This window comes from Gobius niger, assembly GCF_951799975.1.
Source record: "Gobius niger genome assembly, chromosome: 20".
NCBI lineage: Eukaryota > Metazoa > Chordata > Actinopteri > Gobiiformes > Gobiidae > Gobius > Gobius niger.
Genome location: NC_136871.1, coordinates 21,483,906 through 21,502,706, shown reverse-complemented (window position 1 = coordinate 21,502,706; position 18,801 = coordinate 21,483,906). Strand labels below are relative to the sequence as shown.

Sequence of the window (18,801 nt, the reverse complement as noted above, 5' to 3'; positions counted from 1 at the left end):
TTATTTTTTTCTTATTTAGTGGATGAAATGTACGGTCACCAGGAAGTGACGGTGGCAAGTTAACACAATAGAGTGATTACATCATGCTTTGTCTTCATATGTCCCACAGCATAGCCATCATCTCAGCTTGTAAGTAAAGAGTAAGTAACCACATGGTGTAACAGAGCATTTTATTAAAAAGATGTGTTTGAATAGATGCAGAAATGTTCATCTTAAATACAATCTAAAATCAATCTTTTATATACTTTTTTTTTCCATAATACTGGGAATGGACTGCTTTTAAAACAAATTGCATCTAGTAACATACAACAAAAGAGTAGCCATTAGCACAGCAGCTACAAAGGAAAGCTAACTGTAGGGGGCAGTATACATATCCACAATCCGATAAAACACAAATCTACACAAAATGGTTCTGCTCCTCATAAATAAATCGCACAATGGTGAAAGTGAAGGAGTCAATTAAATCACCTGTTGTTTCCACACGGCTTCATAAATACAACAAAAACACGCCTCGGTATGGAGTGAGTTCAGTTTGAGTCCTCGAGGCTGCTGCCCTTGCGCTCAGGCCCGCACATACGGACCATGATGCTTTGCAGGCTGGGCTCCACGATGCCCAGCAGTGGCCTCTGGGACGGGTCGCCGTTCCAGCACGCCTCCATCAGCTGCCAGCACTCCTCGTCGAAAGTGGGCAGGCGCTCGGGTCGGGAGCCTGGAGGACGGAAACGATATATCTACTACTATCCCTCCAGAAAAATGCAACAAAATATGAAGCACTTTTCTAAAACTGTATTAAACTGTTTGCAACAAAAAGTGATTGGAATAAGAACAAGTTGAACTGATTGTGACTTTTGTTGCATTATCGCGGCGTTTATGTCACATTTTCGAAGCATTTTTAAGCTCGTTTTCGTTTCTTTCTTTTCTGGTTTTCATAGTTTTACTTTTGTTGTGTTTTTGTTACTTTATTCATCCCTTTTTTTTACACTTTATTGTTGTTTTCCTGCCACGTTTTTGTTGCTCTTTTGCAGCTCTTTTTTGCCACTTCTATTGTTGTATTATCATCCTTGTTTGCGTCGCTATTTTGATGCTTTTGTTTAAGAAGCTTTTAGATTTAGGTAAAGTCAAACTGGAGAAATCGTGCTTGGTTCAGGTGAGGGTTAAGAGGTTAAAAAATAATAATCAATATACTGTAATAGCTATAAGAAAAGATTTCATTGAGTAGTAATATTTACCTCTCTTAACATTGGTCCACAGCTGGTCTTTACTGGAGCATTTCTCAAAAGCCTCTGGAAGTTTTACTGAACCAGTGCACAAATACCAAAACAGGATCCCAAAAGCATAGACGTCAACGGAGTTATCATACTTTCCTGTCAAGCAAAAGGGCAAAAGAAATCTTAGCTTTCAGGTTGCTGGTGTATACAAGGACAATAGGTGACATTTTAAGCACCTGTGAATAGCTCAGGTGCCATGTGGATGGGTGTCCCAACAATACTGCCAGACATCATGGCTTCCGGTTTGCAAAAGCCCAGGTCAGTGATCTTTGCTCGATTTTGCTTGTCCAACTGCAAATGAAAACGAATAAAAAATGACATACACTCTTCTTCAGTGGGCTTTACAGTAGATAGCACACCGTCGATCAAACCCTAAATCCCCCATGGACTCACCAGAACATTTTTTAGCTTGATGTCTCTGTGTAGTAGACCCTGGCCGTGCAAAAAGCGGATGCCCTCCACAACGTCGAGAGCAATCAGCAGCCTCTCCTTCAGCGACAAACCCCCCTGACAGAAAAACACAATTAGGTTGTACTATTTCAATCCTGTGTTTTAACAGGCCTCATATTAGTATAAAAATTAGATAAGTATCTATGAGAGCATATATCTGGATAAAAAAGTAATGAAACAATCCCACAGATTAAAATCTTTGCCACTTTGTTTAGTCTCCATTTTGTTCTTCATTACTGAGGACATCTTGCAGCTTGATTCTTATCAATTTTTCATCCATTCATCATTTCTCTCTGGAAACACCATCGAGAGAACTGATGTGTTGATATTTAGCAATACAAAGGAAACTAAATTTAGAATTGGACTTCAATTATACACAAACAGTATGACATCGGAGGGTTAACAGATGCTTTAAATGTGAATGTAGAAATACAGTGCCTCTCGTAAGTATTCATACACCTTGAGCTTTTGCACATTTTGTCATGTTTACGACCCTAAACATAAAGATTTGATTTTGATTTTTTTACTGAACGTTCATAAACAAGTAACAGACAACTGTGAAGTGAAAGCAAAATGATACATGATTCTGTTATTTTTCAAAAAATAGAAAAGTGAAAAGTGGGGCGTGCATAAGTATTCATACAGCATTTTCTGAGTGCATTAAATTGCCTTTATAACATTCCTCATGACTCCAGAATGTTCACACCTTGGCCTAACGGTTAAATAGAGGCCACCTGTGTGTAATCTACTCTCAGTATAATTTCAGCTGTTCTTTTAGGCCCTCAGAGCTGTGGTCGGAGTGTATTGGTCACTAAACAACATCATGAAAGGAGCTCACCAGAGAGGTCAGGGATAAAGCTGTGGAGAAGTTTAAAGCAGCGTTAAGTTATACAAAGATTTCCCAAGATTTAAACATCTCCCGGAGCACTGTTCAATCCATCATTCAGAAATGGAAAGAGTAAAGCACCACTGCAGACTTACAAAGACACGGCTGTTCACGTAAACTAACAAACTGAACAAAGAGAGCACTGGTGAGAAATGCAACCAAGTGCCCCAAGATAACTCTGGAGGAACTGTGAAGTCCTGCCGCTGAGCTGGGGGAATCTGTACATGGGACAACTATAAGTCATACTCTACACAAAACTGGCCTTCATGGACGAGTGGAAGAAGAAAGCCATTATTGAAAGGAGGCCATAAGAAATCCTGTTTGAAGTTTGCTAGAAGTCATATGGAGGACACAGAAGAAGAAGAAGGTGCTTTTTGGCCCAAATGCAAAACGTTTTGTATGGAGCAAATCTGACACTGCTCATCGTCCTGAGTGCACCATCCCCAGTGTCAAATATACGGGGGGAGCATCATGCTGTGGGGCTGCTTTTCCTCAGCGGGGACTGGGGAGATTGTAAGAATAGTTGTGATGATGGATGGAGCCAAATACAGAGACATTTTGGAGGAAAACCTGCTGGAGTCACAAGAGAACTGAGGCTGGGGCGGAGATTCACCTTCCAGCAGGTCAATGACCCTAAACACAAAGATAAATCTACAATGGAATGGTTCAATAAAAACATATTAATGTGTTAGAATGGCCCAGTCAAAGTCCTGACCTAAATCCTATTGAAAATCTGTGGAATAATCTGAAAATTGCTTTTCACAAACGCTCTCCTTCTAATGTGACAGAGCTTGAGTTGTTTTGTAAAGAGGAATGGGCTAAAATGTCAGTCTCTACATGTGCAAATCTTGTAGTCAGACCCCAAAAGACTTTCTGCTGTTATTGCAGCAAAAGGGGGTTCCACTAAGTATTCATTCATGCTGTATGAATACTTATGCAAGCCCCACTTTTCACTTTTCTATTTTTTGAAAAATAACAGAATCATATATCATTTCGTTTTCACTTCACAGTTGTCTGTTACTTGTGTGTGAACGTTCAGTAAAAAAAATCAAAATAAAATCTTTATGTTTAGGGTTGTAAACATGACAAAATGTGCAAAAGTTCAAAGTGTATGAATACTTTCGAGAGGCACTGTAAGTGTTAAAATGAAGTTTAAGCTCATCATTGCATTGTTATACAGATAGTGGACATAATACATTGCAATAGTCATAGATTTTATGACTTTGTTACCTTGAGTCCGGTGTACAGGTCTCTGTGCAGCCTCTCCATGATGAGCAGCACCGCGATACTGGAGCCTCCAGCGTATGTATGATCGATCACCGAACCATGGAGGTCCACAAGACGCTCATGTTTGGGAAGAGTCCTAGGAACGAGGATCATTATTATTAGCTCCAAGTCACACAACTGTATATGACACTCATTTATATTGAGGCTATGGTGACACTAGTGGCCCATGATTTCGTAAAATTTCACACGAGAACAAGAATCAAATCAAAAACAAAACTTGCATCTTCTCCCCTAATGATTGGAGCTGGAGTGATCCCAGATTGACATCAGTGCTAATGTTATTGGCACTGTAATTATCAATCAGACTCTAGAGCCAGCGTAGTTTTCTGACATAACGGGAAACACTGATTATTGTGGCCGAATGCAATACTCGCATGTGAAAAGCCTCCGGGCCTGAGCTGTCACAGCGAGTTCGTCTTAAATAGGTGCAGCCATTCCCATTTACAAAGCAGTTGCCACGTTGGATAAGCAACGCTAGACAAATGCCCTTAATATCGCCCTGGCATTTCCCCCGAGCATCTCCAAAACAGCGCTAGTTCTCAGAAGGGCTGGATCGTACCTCGTGTAGTGAAACTCCAAGGCCAGGTCGTTCCAGTGCTTGTCATCAGGGGGCACCACTGACTTCAGTGCACAGGGGTAGTGTCCGCCCCAGCTGTCGCACAAGTACACCACTCCGTACTGGCCACGACCCAACTCTCGCCCCAACTTTGGCTTACCTGGGAGGAAGATATAATAATAGAAGTAGGGCAATCTTATCCAGCTGGAAACAACAACTCAAAGAAACTGTATTTTTGCACTGATTCTGGATGTGTGTAGTCTACAGTGTCTTTCATTTCTTTACTAAATGTAAATGCAATGGGGGAAAAAATATTGGTTGCCACTTCATGATTACTTATTGAGACTATAATGCAGTTCTGTAATTCTAAACATTTCAGTGTTTGGTCCAACTCTTGTTTTGGAGCGCGTGACTCACCGTGCAGCAGGACGTCTCTGAGGGAGCGGCTCTCCAGGGACAGGCGGGCGAGGCGAGGGGCGTGGTCCTTCCTCACACGCAGCCATAGGTCCTCGGTGCGCTCCAAACGACCAGTGTGGCCCTCCTCCAGCTGCCAACACAAGCCACCATCAGATTCAAGTGTTTAGCAAGTAACGTGACATCTTATGAACAACGAGCATAAATTATACAAAAGGGGAGATGAAGCAAAACATGGGATATGACACAGTCTGAAGGGACCATGGAGAGAATAAAGGAGAAGAGACGGATTAGCTGCAGTGGTTTAGTGGTTGGATAATGAACCTTGACTAAATACATCTTCACAAGCTTTAGCATTTGTGAACATGTTCTCATTTCTCATTTCTATAGCTTTATAATCTAACCTACTTGTAAAACCTGTTAGAAATTGTCTATTACAGTAGACCAGGTGGGAGGAGTTTATGGTTGCTAGGTAACGGAGCAGCAGTCAGATACAGTTGGGCAGTTGCAAATGTCTGTGTCAGAGGTGAGTTAATATGATATAGTTGACAGCAGCTAATTAATGTTTCTAGTATAATTTCAAATGATCTTAAGTTAGTTATTAGTTTTTCTGGCTCCATTTCTTGCCATCTATGCTAAGCTAATAAAATGTGATTTTAGGTGAACAGTTGTGTCTGTAACAGCTAGTTACTCGTAATAACTTGTTATTTTTCAGATAGATACAGGCGGCATCTCTGGAATCGCCCATATACGGTCATGTTTGGGTTAAACAATTTGGAGAAAAATCTAAACTTTCTCTTATTATTCAAAAACTACTTTAACAAATGGGGGTCAATAGCCGATAAATACATAAAAAATGGAGAATGCTAACATGATGCTTCATTTTAGCATTGTGCTAATGCTAACGCTAGCTACGACTGCTGTTTTTTTTTCTCTTCTACTGAACAATCTGCTGTGACAAAATATCCATATGGACCTGATTTAGACTTCACTTAATTTATATGTAATAAATAACGTTCTATTTCCCCAGAAAAAGGGCTACAGAGTGAAAAATTGTGTTTCCCAAAAGATTCTGTTTTCCCCCTCAGCGAGGCCACGCCCCCTTCTATGACGCGATGCCGCCTGTATCACTGTCTATAGAGCTCCACAGTCCCGCCCATTCCCAGTGACGTGTCGGGGTCAGACACAAAAAATCCCATGTATTTTAGCGTTGACTTTTCGAAAAAAAAAATACAGCTATGTGCTAACTCACGGACATGAAACATACAAGGTAAAATTGAAAATTTGTCTAAAACGTTATAAACTGCTAATTTATATAAGCAGTTTCATGGTATTTTCAAGTATTGTTTGTTTCTTTCTTGTAAAATACGCGGGAAAGTGTCGGTAGTTAGCACATAGCTGATTATCCGGCGGCGTGATGTTAAACTCTTCATAATTGACTTTTTGGAAAAGTCAACACTAAAAATACATAGGATTTTTTGTGACCGGGAGTGGATGGGACTGTGGAGCTCTATACCAGACCTTTAAAACATGTCGAAGACACATTAAACTTGTTACACATTAAAAGTGTTGAGTGGATAAAGAATCCCAGATAATCATAATACAATCCTACAATCCCGAACATTGGTCCCCCGAGCCGGATCCCACTAATACCTGTAGAGGCAGAAATTCATCTTTAACCGACTTTAACTTGCTTTGGTTTAAACGCCATCATCAGCTTCAGCCACGTCTTTCTGTGAACCGGTCTTGGTTAATTTAGGGGGAAGTTTTGCTGATTGTTTCAAGACATGGCACATACCATTCCCGGCAATATCGCAACACTGACTGAGTTTATTGTTATAAATGTACTGGCTCGTAAAAGTGCCAAGTTCATTTGGACACAAAGAGCGACTTGATCAGCTTCAGACTGACAATGGTTAGGAGCATATAATGTATGTAACATTATTAACAGAGAGGATGACCATGGAAATGCAGAGAGTGATGTGAGCCACACGCTTTGTCATGTGAGAATTGTCATCAATGCAGTCCGACTCAAATGGATTGGTCAGGGCCACAGTCGCACATACATGTTGAAGAAGGCAATGAGGGACAATATGAGAGGTTGAACGGGCAGATGAAGAAACATTTCACACCAAGTACCACATAAGGAAACTTCGGGCTTTCTGAGAACCTTTCTGATTCTAGATATAGATAATATACTGTATAAATAAAGATATTTTATAGATTTAAAAGAAAATTAAAGTGATTGTGGAGAAACAAGGGGGCAGATGTCTCCTATTCATTCGAATTATACTGACTTGGAAGTTTTATTACAGACATTTTAGTGCCCTTTTTTTTTTTTTATGAAACAAAATAATAATATTTTGCAAAAATAATTTGTATTATAGGCGTAAAATATGCCAGACTCGAGCATTATCGGTTATTAGGCAACTCAGCCATGACTTATACCTGAGCCGCAGTTAACTTCTTCAACTGACAATTATGTAATCTTAACAATCGTTCACACATCAAACCTAATGTCTCCAGACAAAAGAATGCTCAAAATGACTAATTAGTCATTAGTTCACTGAAAAACAAAATACATCTTCATAACAGGCCTAACAAAAGGCGTTTTAAACTAAGGCCCGGAAAATGAATGTACCTCCTACTGGTAACAAGGCAGCCTGTTCTTGTAACAGAATATATATATATAATAATATAATAATATATATAATATATAACAAAAGTTCGATCGAAAAGCAGATTCAAAAAGAACATTTTCATGTACCAAAAGCATTCACTGGATTAAAAACACAGTGAAAGAGTCTCTGAGGAAATGTGTGTTCAAACTGAACAAAAAGCTCAAAACTCAAAATTGAATTCAAAATGTTACTGTAATTTACAGAGGGATATTCCCTGAATAACGCAATTGTCCTGCTGCTTAAATAACTCCAGAAACTCCCAACAGAATGAGAGCTGTCCAGAGGCTCATGGGAACAGGCACCGCAGCTCTGTTCGTCTTAAGAATAAACACACACGTTTATCAGTTCACAGACCTCCTACAACGCCACCGCCTATCCCGTCGCCTCCGCTCTGCTGACTTAAACCTTCTCAAACCCATTACCAAATCAAAGCACCGAGCCTTCGCCATCGCTGCCCCCACCCTCTGGAACTCACTCCCCATCCACATCAGAAACTCAGACTCACTGCCCACTTAAAAAAACTGCGAAAAGCGCTATATAAGACTTATGTATTATTATTATGTATTATGTATTATGTATTATGTATTATGTATTATGTATTATTATTATTATTATCTTCAACGGTCATTGTGGTACATTAGGCAGCCATATACAAATATCCAATTGAGGAATGGGATGTTGTGATTTTGTGAGAGATTGTGGTGTTTCAAGCTTATAAAAAGAACACAAAGTAATTGGATTTGCTTTAAATATGCAGTGGGAGCGCTTATAAAATATTATTTGTTTACCTGACGCAGTGACGCTGCAAAGGCCTCGTGTGAACTGTTGAGGCGCGTCCTGAACTGCGAGCAGATGCTTCGGGCGAGTTTGGCGGCGCTCAGACTCTCAATGGCGTCCTGGGCTACTTTACGCTTCCACTCTGGAGTGATGGCCGGGGGGTTTACAAAGGTTATCCTGTGAATTATCTACAAAACATGACAATATACAGTAGGAGGAAAGAATTAACCACCAACAAATTGCTAATGAGTGGATTTATGATACGAGCGACACAGACCTGTTTGATTTGCTCCCATACAAAGCGCGTTACTGAGGAGCCGGAGTGAAAGGTGACCTCTACGTGATAGGCAGCGTTAAGCAACTGTGACGAAACAGACAAATCATTAACAGGGAAATCCTCAATGAAGGGTTTGTTGACAACATAGTAACACGCAGCTATAGCCGTCTATCTCTCTTCTTCTTTTTCTGCAATTTATTTGTGAAACCAGGACAAATATAAACCGATATCAATATGGTTTATCTCCCCCTGTGCTCCCATGCTTTTGTCAAGACAAATTTGTTGATGTTGTATTAATATCACTCAGTACGATTATTGGCGTATGCTTGTGTACACTTTAAAAGAACTTAATAATTTGGCTGCGTATTTGAAGAAAGGTTTTGGTACTAGAATGGAAAATAGTCATATATTGTAGGTTATGATCTGCAATATGTCAATTATTGTCATATAGCTAGATTGCATATTGCTTCAAAGTGTACGCAACAAAATATTTTCTTGTTATTACTGACCTGTTTGAGGTGATTCGAGGTGACGTTGTGCACTGAGGAGTCAAAGGTGGACTTTTCTAAACTGTTGAGACAGCGCTCTAAAGTGCCCACGAAGCTCTCCCTCAGGTAGTCCACAGAGCTGGTGAGCTTGTTGGCCACGGCTTGGTTTAGACGCAGCACAATCAGCTCTTGGATCTGGTGAATACACGACTTGATCTCCTTCGATGTAACAGCCTCTCCGTTTGTGGTGTCTATAATGTCTGGAGGCAGAAGTTTAGTTTACTTTAGTTAATTTGAGCAGCATAAAATATATATATTATATATTATATATTTTCGACAGGAAAAAGAGTGAATTTGCACTCTCAAAAGGAGTAGTTTGAAGTTCACAGAACTTTTGCACAGGTAATACCACCTATTTTACAGTTTATGAGAAGAGATACTAGCCTTATTACAGGGCATACTATGGAAACAATTGACACTTTAAGTTTCCAAAAAAGCAAAAGAGGCAGCTTAATATTATTTAGACAAAGGAGATAAAATGTATTCTTGATTTAAAGCCAACGTCTCATCACAAATCATGCAGCTTCTAAATCTTGTGGGACATAGACATCAACCAGACCTTGAAGAAGAAGCTTCATGGTTTGTATCAAAGTGAGTGAACAAAAGTATATTTTGTTGTTTCTCTTTTCTTTATGAATCCAAACACAATGGCCTGTGTTTATGCTGAACCCACCTATCCGGTTCTCATCCTAACATGGGGGGAGGGTCTAGTTTGCAGATGACCATGTGAAAACGAGACACCCTCCCTTCCCCCCACTCACTTTACAGACTAAATGATGGCATCAGACTGGTAATAAATATGTACTTTTTCTCAGATTTTTAGACTTTTTTAGATATTAGAAAATATGATCAAATGTAAATGTTTGGGTGTTGTTAGTTTAAGCAGCCACTGTTTATTCATTCTTATGATTTTAATAAAGATCAGATCACATTTTATGACCAATTCAGACAGAAATGTGAGAAGCTCCAAACGGCGTACTCACCTTTTCCTCCCACTGTATGCATTTTCAAATTATGCAACAAAGGAGTAAACTGAATCCTAATCTGCCAACATTTAGTTTAATATATCATACAAAAAATAGGCAACTATTTACCATACGAAATTATGTAATTATATATTTATCATAAGTTAATCGTGGGACAAAATGTCATTGTCTCAAACCTACGCCCACATTTCAAACCCTGTATTTTGCGTTAAGACTGTTGTGACCCCAGCATGAATAAAAAGAGAAATCAGCTCATAAAAGTCTCATTTGAACAGTTGAGTCAATGTTGAGTTGATCTCAAACTCTAGGAGAGCGCAAGAGCCATTACGAAATTACGAAAACAAATGGTATTCACTAAGCTATGTCAATAATGCCTTGAAATGAAAGCCCGCTTCTTTCTTTTTTTTAACTTAGACAAGAATGTGCACCAGCAAAGCAAATGAGAAGAAGAAAATCAGATTTTCTGACTTGTGTTTGATCCAATTGAAACATGAGACTAAAGAGTACGCTTCCAATCTTTTCAGCAGACATGATTGTTATGACTGAAATGAGCAAAACGAACAGCCATTAGATCAAGGAAGGGCCTAATTCAAAAGAGCAGCTTTATGTTCCCAACAGTTTATAGATCGAACAACTATGGTAGAATATAGTTTATAGTTTTGGAGCTGGCAGTTTCACCTTATCTGACATTGTTATAATTTGAGTCATATGAAATCTGCAAACTGACTCCGACGTGTGTCTTTGAGGAGTGTGATGTGGTTCAAGAGGCAGAGTGGGTCATTACATCAGGAGAGCAGTTACATGGACAAATCACTAACGATCTTTTTAACAGGATAATATACTGTACGTAGAACAAGGTCAAGCAAAAGACAAATTTGTATCAAGTGGTGCGACAGCCGTTGCACCTTTGGTTCAAACATATAAATCAAAATCAACTCACGTGTTCAGGTCAAACCATCAACAATCACAAAACATAACTTATTTTAAAGTACGATTTTCCAATGACAATCTTTATGAAATTCAGTTTTGTTTAACTTTACACGAAACATAAACAAGAACTTATGTACCTTTAAATTCAAGGTTAGCCGCATCGTCTAAAAGTTGCTCCTTCATGCTGCCGAGAGTCTCCACAATCATCTCCTTCATCTCCTCCTGTTTGCGGTTTGCAATGGCCATGAGAGAGGTGAAGAGCTCGCCCTCTTTCTCCCGGGTGTACTCCAGTCTGCGAGGTGTGATCTGCAGGTCTCGCTGCATGTCAAAGGCCTGTGGAGAGGCAGAAAGCAGCAAACATATTTTAACACAATCGTCGCCGCTTTCTTTCAGAACCAGCACTACTTTGTACAGTAATTGGAGGTGTAACAGCTATCGGTTAATCAGTTTCATCCTTTGAGCAATGAGCACGCTTGCTAAATTCTGGACATCATGCAATGATCACTAACCATCAACCTAATAAGAGTTATAGCTGCTAAAGGCAGCACCATACATATATTCACTGCATAATAAATCCCAACAAGTATGAAGTTGTGTAAGTTCATAATGATATGGCTGATTGTCATATAGCGCACACAGCAGTCGCACCTGGTTGATGAAGAGATCTAGGCAGCGGCAGTGTAGCCCGTTGAGCATGTTGGCTGCCTCCACCTGTTGGTTCTGAAGCACCTGTCGAGCAAAAGGCACAAGGAGCCGGTGCAGTCGCTCAAAGCCTTCTCCCAGCATGCTCTGGGGCTTGGCTCCTGGAGCAGGTGTCTGGCTGGGAGCTCCACAGGAGCAGTTTCCAGTGGAGCCACTGAGAAGGCCCAGAGATAGCAACTGTTTGTGCAGGATGGTCTTCTCTTTCTCCCTGTCCTTTTCAGGACGGTGACCCGGGTCAGGGGACACGGGTGTAGTGGTTTCGGGGATCCGGACAAAGCAGACGGGATAAGGAAGCATCTCTTTGACTTTTCTGAGCTCACACACCTGCTCTGTGCTGAGTGTGTCCTGGTTAATGGCATACAGGATGATGGGAATCACACCGTTAATGTAGTCCTCCAGGGCCTCTTCAATGGGCTGGACATTCGAGCATGGTACCACCATAACTTTTGCTTCCTAAAAGAGAGAAAGATAGTTGCATGACAAAATGTAAAAAAAAACACTATGAATCTAAATGGATGCAGCTCCATCGCTATTAATAACGTAGATGTTGCAGGACTTTTACACAAACAAACATCACATGTTGCTTTATAAAAACACAGGCCAAACCATTTATGGTGGTCCTGGAAAAGGTCCTGAGGCACATTTAACCTTTTTATAAAAAAATCAGAGGCTGAGACCCACAACAGTCAGAAACCAGTGGCACAAAGGCGACAGTCAGTCCTGTCTCCAAGTAACAAGCCCCTCTCAGCAGTTCTCTGGGACAAAGATAGACTGAAAACATTAGACACAGCCAATGGGAATCAGTACAGTGTTTGAACTGGCCTGATACTTTGCAAACTGAACAAACCATAGACACACAAACATGTCAATAGGCTATATTGGGCTTTTAATGTGCAAACCTGTTACGGGCGACAGTTTCCTGACCTACTTATCCAAAGTAAAGACTAATAACAGTGCCAGCAATTAGCACTTTTGAGGACCCTTGCTAAATTTACACTAGTCTGATAACAAGCAGAGCAGTCGGTGGTTATTGCTACAGCTCTCTCAACTCAGAATTCACACCTTCTGAGTCGCCTGAAAGCATTTCAGAAATGTTTGAATAGGTCACCAGTTATTGTCCCCTGAGTTACAGGGTGATTATGGTTGGGATTCTTGGTAAAACTCCAGGATAAGGTCAATTAGCACATTGGTTTACATTTGCTGGTCTCTAACATTGTGGCAGTCAGGTGTGACAGTCGCAGTGTGCAGAGAGATTCTGAGTCTTCAGTCACTCCTGAACATGTGTTTCATACAGACATTTGAACAATAAACCTTGAAAAAACAAATCATTGATATAACAATCCTATATTACACTGTATATGTAGTTAGTTTATATACAGAATTTGCTTTCAACTCTTAGGAAAACAAATTGTATTGTACAACTTTTCTCAGAAATAGCAGAAAAAATATATTTTTTAATAAAATATAAAAATAAGAACAAGAATAGCAATGTCCCCGGACACAGTTGTAACCATGACGATTTCATCACAGCAAAGGGTTTCAGATTTTTTCTCCAAGTCCTAGTCATGTGAATCACACCAGACCAGCGGCATTACGTAAGGGGGCAGGGCGGGTGGGCTGCCCCAGGACACAACCAGACCTAGTTTGTAGCGCAATGTGGTGCTCGAGAAGGCCCTGCTCTAAAGGATTAAGAGCAAATCTCCACGTGTCACCCCTGATAAGAAGTGATTACAATCCTCACACCATGCAAAATCGATTCACTCCGACCAGATATTGTAATTTTCAGGTTGCAGTGACTGAATATATTTCAGGCCAAGAGGCTATTGCCCTTTCAAAAAGAGCTGGGTAGAAACTAATGTTGAACAGAAAAAGACAAACACCTAAATTAAATATTGATAATCTGCTTTGAGCTGAATTGGCGAGCTAAACTGAAAATGTGTCACAATCAACACTTTAAATTCCATTTAGGATCAGTAGGTGACCTAGTAAAAGATTTTCCATCACATTGGAAATTAAATCCACTCCACTGTACTTTTGCCTTATATTTTCCCCCAAATATGCATTTCATACAGTTGGCGTCTCGCCGACCTTACAGCCTACCTGCAGCAGTGGGTGATGCAGGGTGATCTCCAGCTCTGCCAGTCTGTGAGCAGGGTCCTCACACTCCTCGTGGATCTCCAGGTCCTCTCGCGGCACAGTGTCCCAGCGCCCACAGTTGGCTGTAAGCTGATGCACCAGCTCATACTGGCCGGGCAGAGCCAGGCTGAGGCGCGTTTGTCGCCCATAACTGAAGCATAGTTTCCGTCTTTTACACACTGTACCCTGGACGCCCTCACAGGCCTCTCCTGCCTCAGGGCCCAGGGGTAACAGCCTCTCCCCCAGGAGGCCATTCAGTAGCTGGTAACGTGCAGCACAGTCCTGTCCGAGGATGACCACGTAAGGAGCAGCGCCCACTGTGTTTCGAAGGAACTCTTCTTCATGACTGGGAAAAGAAATGCAGCTGAGCTGACCTGGAAGATATAGGAGATTACAATATTATTGTATCAACATCCCGCAAGCATCAGGTTATATCTAGATAGTACCGTCTATGAAACAAAACCAAAAGGGCTGCGGTTATGTCACACCATGAGGAATATGAGGATAACCACTGGGACGCCTTGCCTTTGGGGATCTGTTCATGACTTGGTCCTCAGATGTGGAGTACAAACAGTGGAACCAATTCAGCCTGTTTAGTGGGGCACTCGGCATAATCCTGAGTGATGCTGAGTCACAGTCTAAAGCACTTATATAACAAAGAGCACAGCAGTGGTCTACTTCAATCACCTGGATGTTTCTGTTATGATCAGACTTTTATTGTTAATAACACAGCAGTGACTGTTTACACTCATGGAAGAGCAGCACCAAAGACTAGCACAGAAACCAGACATTTGAAACACATGCGGATCGATATCAGCCAAGGAACGATGCTGATTTGTGGGGTCATGTCCTGAGTATGCAGAAAGTAAGCGAAACAACACATCATATAGAAACTGATATAAGTCATGTCATTAAATCACACTGTTGTGGTCATGTTTGGTAAATCTGGTCATGGTTAGGGGAACACGGTTATACTGCAGAAGAACAGTGTGGATCAGGAGCAGAACAGTGTTGATCAGGAGCAGAACAGTGTGGATCAGGAGCAGAACAGTGTTGATCAGGGGAAGAACAGTGTGGATCAGGAGCAGAACAGTGTGGATCAGGAGCAGAACAGTGTGGATCAGGAGCAGAACGGTGTGGATCAGGAGCAGAACAGTGTTGATCAGGAGCAGAACAGTGTTGATCAGGGGAAGAACAGTGTGGATCAGGGGCAGAACAGTGTGGATCAGGAGCAGAACAGTGTGGATCAGGGGAAGAACAGTGTGGATCAGGAGCAGAACAGTGTGGATCAGGAGCAGAACAGTGTGGATCAGGAGCAGAACGGTGTGGATCAGGAGCAGAACAGTGTTGATCAGGGGAAGAACAGTGTGGATCAGGGGCAGAACAGTGTGGATCAGGAGCAGAACAATGTGGATCAGGAGCAGAACAATGTGGATCAGGAGCAGAACAATGTGGATCAGGAGCAGAACAATGTGGATCAGGAGCAGAACAATGTGGATCAGGAGCAGAACAGTGTTGATCAGGAGCAGAACAGTGTGGATCAGGGGAAGAACAGTGTGGATCAGGAGCAGAACAGTGTGGATCAGGAGCAGAACAGTGTGGATCAGGGGAAGAACAGTGTGGATCAGGAGCAGAACAGTGTGGATCAGGAGCAGAACAGTGTGGATCAATAGCAGAACAGTGTTGATCAGGAGCAGAACAGTGTGGATCAGGAGCAGAACAGTGTTGATCAGGGGCAGAACAGTGTTGATCAGGAGCAGAACAGTGTGGATCAAGAGCAGAACAGTGTGGATCAGGGGAAGAACAGTGTGGATCAGGGGAAGAACAGTGTGGATCAGGAGCAGAACAGTGTGGATCAGGGGAAGAACAGTGTGGATCAAGAGCAGAACAGTGTGGATCAGGGGAAGAACAGTGTTGATCAGGGGCAGAACAGTGTTGATCAGGGGCAGAACAGTGTGGATCAGGAGCAGAACAGTGTGGATCAGGAGCAGAACAGTGTGGATCAGGAGCAGAACAGTGTGGATCAGGAGCAGAACAGTGTGGATCAGGAGCAGAACAGTGTGGATCAGGAGCAGAACAGTGTGGATCAGGGGAAGAACAGTGTGGATCAGGGGCAGAACAGTGTTGATCAGGGGCAGAACAGTGTTGATCAGGGGAAGAAGAGTGTGGATCAGGAGCAGAACAGTGTTGATCAGGGGAAGAACAGTGTTGATCAGGAGCAGAACAGTGTTGATCAGGGGAAGAACAGTGTGGATCAGGAGCAGAACAGTGTGGATCAGGGGAAGAACAGTGTGGATCAGGAGCAGAACAGCGTTGATCAGGAGCAGAACAGTGTTGATCAGGAGCAGAACAGTGTGGATCAGGAGCAGAACAGTGTGGATCAGGGGAAGAACAGTGTGGATCAGGAGCAGAACAGTGTGGATCAGGGGAAGAACAGTGTTGATCAGGAGCAGAACAGTGTTGATCAGGGGAAGAACAGTGTGGATCAGGAGCAGAACAGTGTGGATCAGGGGAAGAACAGTGTTGATCAGGAGCAGAACAGTGTGGATCAGGGGAAGAACAGTGTTGATCAGGAGCAGAACAGTGTGGATCAGGGGCAGAACAGTGTGGATCAGGAGCAGAACAGTGTGGATCAGGAGCAGAACAGTGTGGATCAGGAGCAGAACAGTGTGGATCAGGGGAAGAACAGTGTGGATCAAGAGCAGAACAGTGTGGATCAGGGGAAGAACAGTGTTGATCAGGGGCAGAACAGTGTTGATCAGGAGCAGAACAGTGTGGATCAGGAGCAGAACAGTGTGGATCAGGGGCAGAACAGTGTTGATCAGGGGCAGAACAGTGTTGATCAGGGGAAGAAGAGTGTGGATCAGGGGCAGAACAGTGTGGATCAGGAGCAGAACAGTGTGGATCAGGAGCAGAACAGTGTGGATCAGGAGCAGAACAGTGTGGATCAGGGGAAGAACAGTGTGGATCAGGGGCAGAACAGTGTGGATCAGGAGCAGAACAGTGTTGATCAGGAGCAGAACAGTGTGGATCAGGAGCAGAACAGTGTGGATCAGGAGCAGAACAGTGTGGATCAGGAGCAGAACAGTGTGGATCAGGGGAAGAACAGTGTTGATCAGGAGCAGAACAGTGTGGATCAGGGGAAGAACAGTGTGGATCAGGAGCAGAACAGTGTGGATCAGGAGCAGAACAGTGTGGATCAGGAGCAGAACAGTGTGGATCAGGAGCAGAACAGTGTTGATCAGGGGCAGAACAGTGTGGATCAGGAGCAGAACAGTGTTGATCAGGAGAAGAACAGTGTGGATCAGGAGCAGAACAGTGTGGATCAGGAGCAGAACAGTGTGGATCAGGGGAAGAACAGTGTTGATCAGGAGCAGAACAGTGTTGATCAGGAGCAGAACAGTGTTGATCAGGAGCAGAACAGTGTGGATCAGGAGCAGAACAGTGTGGATCAGGGGAAGAACAGTGTTGATCAATAGCAGAACAGTGTTGATCAGGTGTGTGCAGACTGGCTGCAGACTTACCTGCTTCAAAGGATGCGGATTCCGCGCCGATGGTTGACGCACACGCATTGCTGTAGTTCTGTCTTATTTCCCTGAAGAAAGCATTCGTCTCCTTCAAGTTCATCTTGAGTTGAATTGAGTGTTTGTTATAGCTGTTTATTATTCTCGTCAGTTCCCGAGCCAACGGGTTACTTTTCTGGTGTGGTGGGTTTCCATCCATCGTGACAAATGAAATGTGAGCTTGAAAAGTACAGACCGTGTGCAGAAGTTATGCAGTTGTTGTTATTGAGCTTAATAAGCAAAGCTAGCTAACTCCGTTCATGCCAGTAACTTGCCGGACACATTGAAATAAACAACCCTAGCAGCAGACTGGCAATCCACTTCCACACAGAATAAACAACTGAAAACGACTGCCAAGTCTGGGGCAGATTAAGTATTTTAGGGATGTGCCAAGGGTGCCAACGCCATCCACATTAGCAGCGCTAGCCTGAAGGCATCTCCTGCCCGTCCTGGCCGTGGCCTCGGATTGCAAACATAGCCTCTCTCCTCACGAGTTACTTCAATCTTGGACACGGTGTAAAATCCATGTATCTCCAAACGCAGAGCGGCTTTGTGCCCGAGTAAAGTCTCCTATTTGTTTGCTGTTCCTGCTGGGGAATTCTTCCTAAAGAGCTGCGGTGGAGACGAAAGCAGCAGCGGACATCCTCCTTCTCCTCCTCCCTCGGGAAGCGTCGAGGCGACCGTGTCTGTTTTGGGTGAAGACTGCGGTGACAGGAGCTATGAAGGCGCTGGGCTCGAGGCGTCTGCACCAGCTCTGTCAAAAAAAAAGTCGAGCAATCAAATCACTGCAAAAAGAAACTTCGCCAAAAAAAAAAGAAAAAAAAGCCAGAGTTGAGAAGCAGGCGGGGTTGGGAGGCCGCAGTGCCTGTTGGGAAATGTAGGCGTTTGACCTGTCATCGCTGGGTGAAGGAAGGTAATTCTTTCACAGCAGAATTTTGTCCCACATCCGAGGAGTTATATGTGTCTGGTTTGCACACATGATCAGCATTGGTGCAGAAAGAGAGTGAAAACCACGGGATATGCTAAATGGACTAGCCACAACTATGCTACTGCCTGTGAGAAGGAAATATCAACTTCTACATTTGTGCTTTGAGAGACTGTAGCACCATCTTGTGGCAGACACTTGATAGACACACACCAATGCACACAGACAGGCAGGAAATTAAAGCAGTACTAAGTAACGTGTTTACCTTAATAAATCCTTTTCGATGTCCCTGTGGGGGTAATAGGCAAGGCAAGGCATCTCCCCCTGGTGTCTCTGGCCAGAAAACCATGATAGATAGATACAGACGGCATCTCGTCATAGAAGGGGGCGTGGCCTCGTCGAGGGGGAAAATAGA

The 18,801-nt window shown here is 42.7% G+C and overlaps 1 protein-coding gene across 1 annotated transcript; it reads right to left on the bottom strand.

The window, feature by feature from the left end:
* Positions 1-221: 221 nt before the first annotated feature.
* dstyk (dual serine/threonine and tyrosine protein kinase) lies at positions 222-18,264 on the bottom strand. The gene is made up of 14 exons (XM_079578178.1): positions 17,423-18,264; positions 13,863-14,272; positions 11,709-12,215; positions 11,198-11,393; positions 9,106-9,344; positions 8,597-8,680; positions 8,331-8,507; positions 4,865-4,994; positions 4,451-4,607; positions 3,835-3,967; positions 1,662-1,775; positions 1,445-1,559; positions 1,230-1,364; positions 222-709 (listed from the first exon to the last, which is right to left on the bottom strand). Exons 1-14 carry the CDS (start codon positions 17,619-17,621, stop codon positions 528-530), a joined length of 2,778 nt encoding a protein of 925 aa, XP_079434304.1. The 5' UTR covers positions 17,622-18,264; the 3' UTR covers positions 222-527.
* Positions 18,265-18,801: the final 537 nt, after the last annotated feature.

Excerpts from the sequence above, each read along its gene's own strand:
- dstyk (XM_079578178.1), bottom strand. The coding sequence starts at position 17,621 with ATGGATGGAAACCCACCACACCAGAAAAGTAACCCGTTGGCTCGGGAA. Across the intron at positions 3,968-4,450 it reads TTGGAGTTTCACTACACGAG|GACTCTTCCCAAACATGAGC; the intron begins GTACGATCCAGC and ends CCTCGTTCCTAG. Across the intron at positions 1,560-1,661 it reads TCAAGCTAAAAAATGTTCTG|TTGGACAAGCAAAATCGAGC; the intron begins GTGAGTCCATGG and ends TTTCATTTGCAG.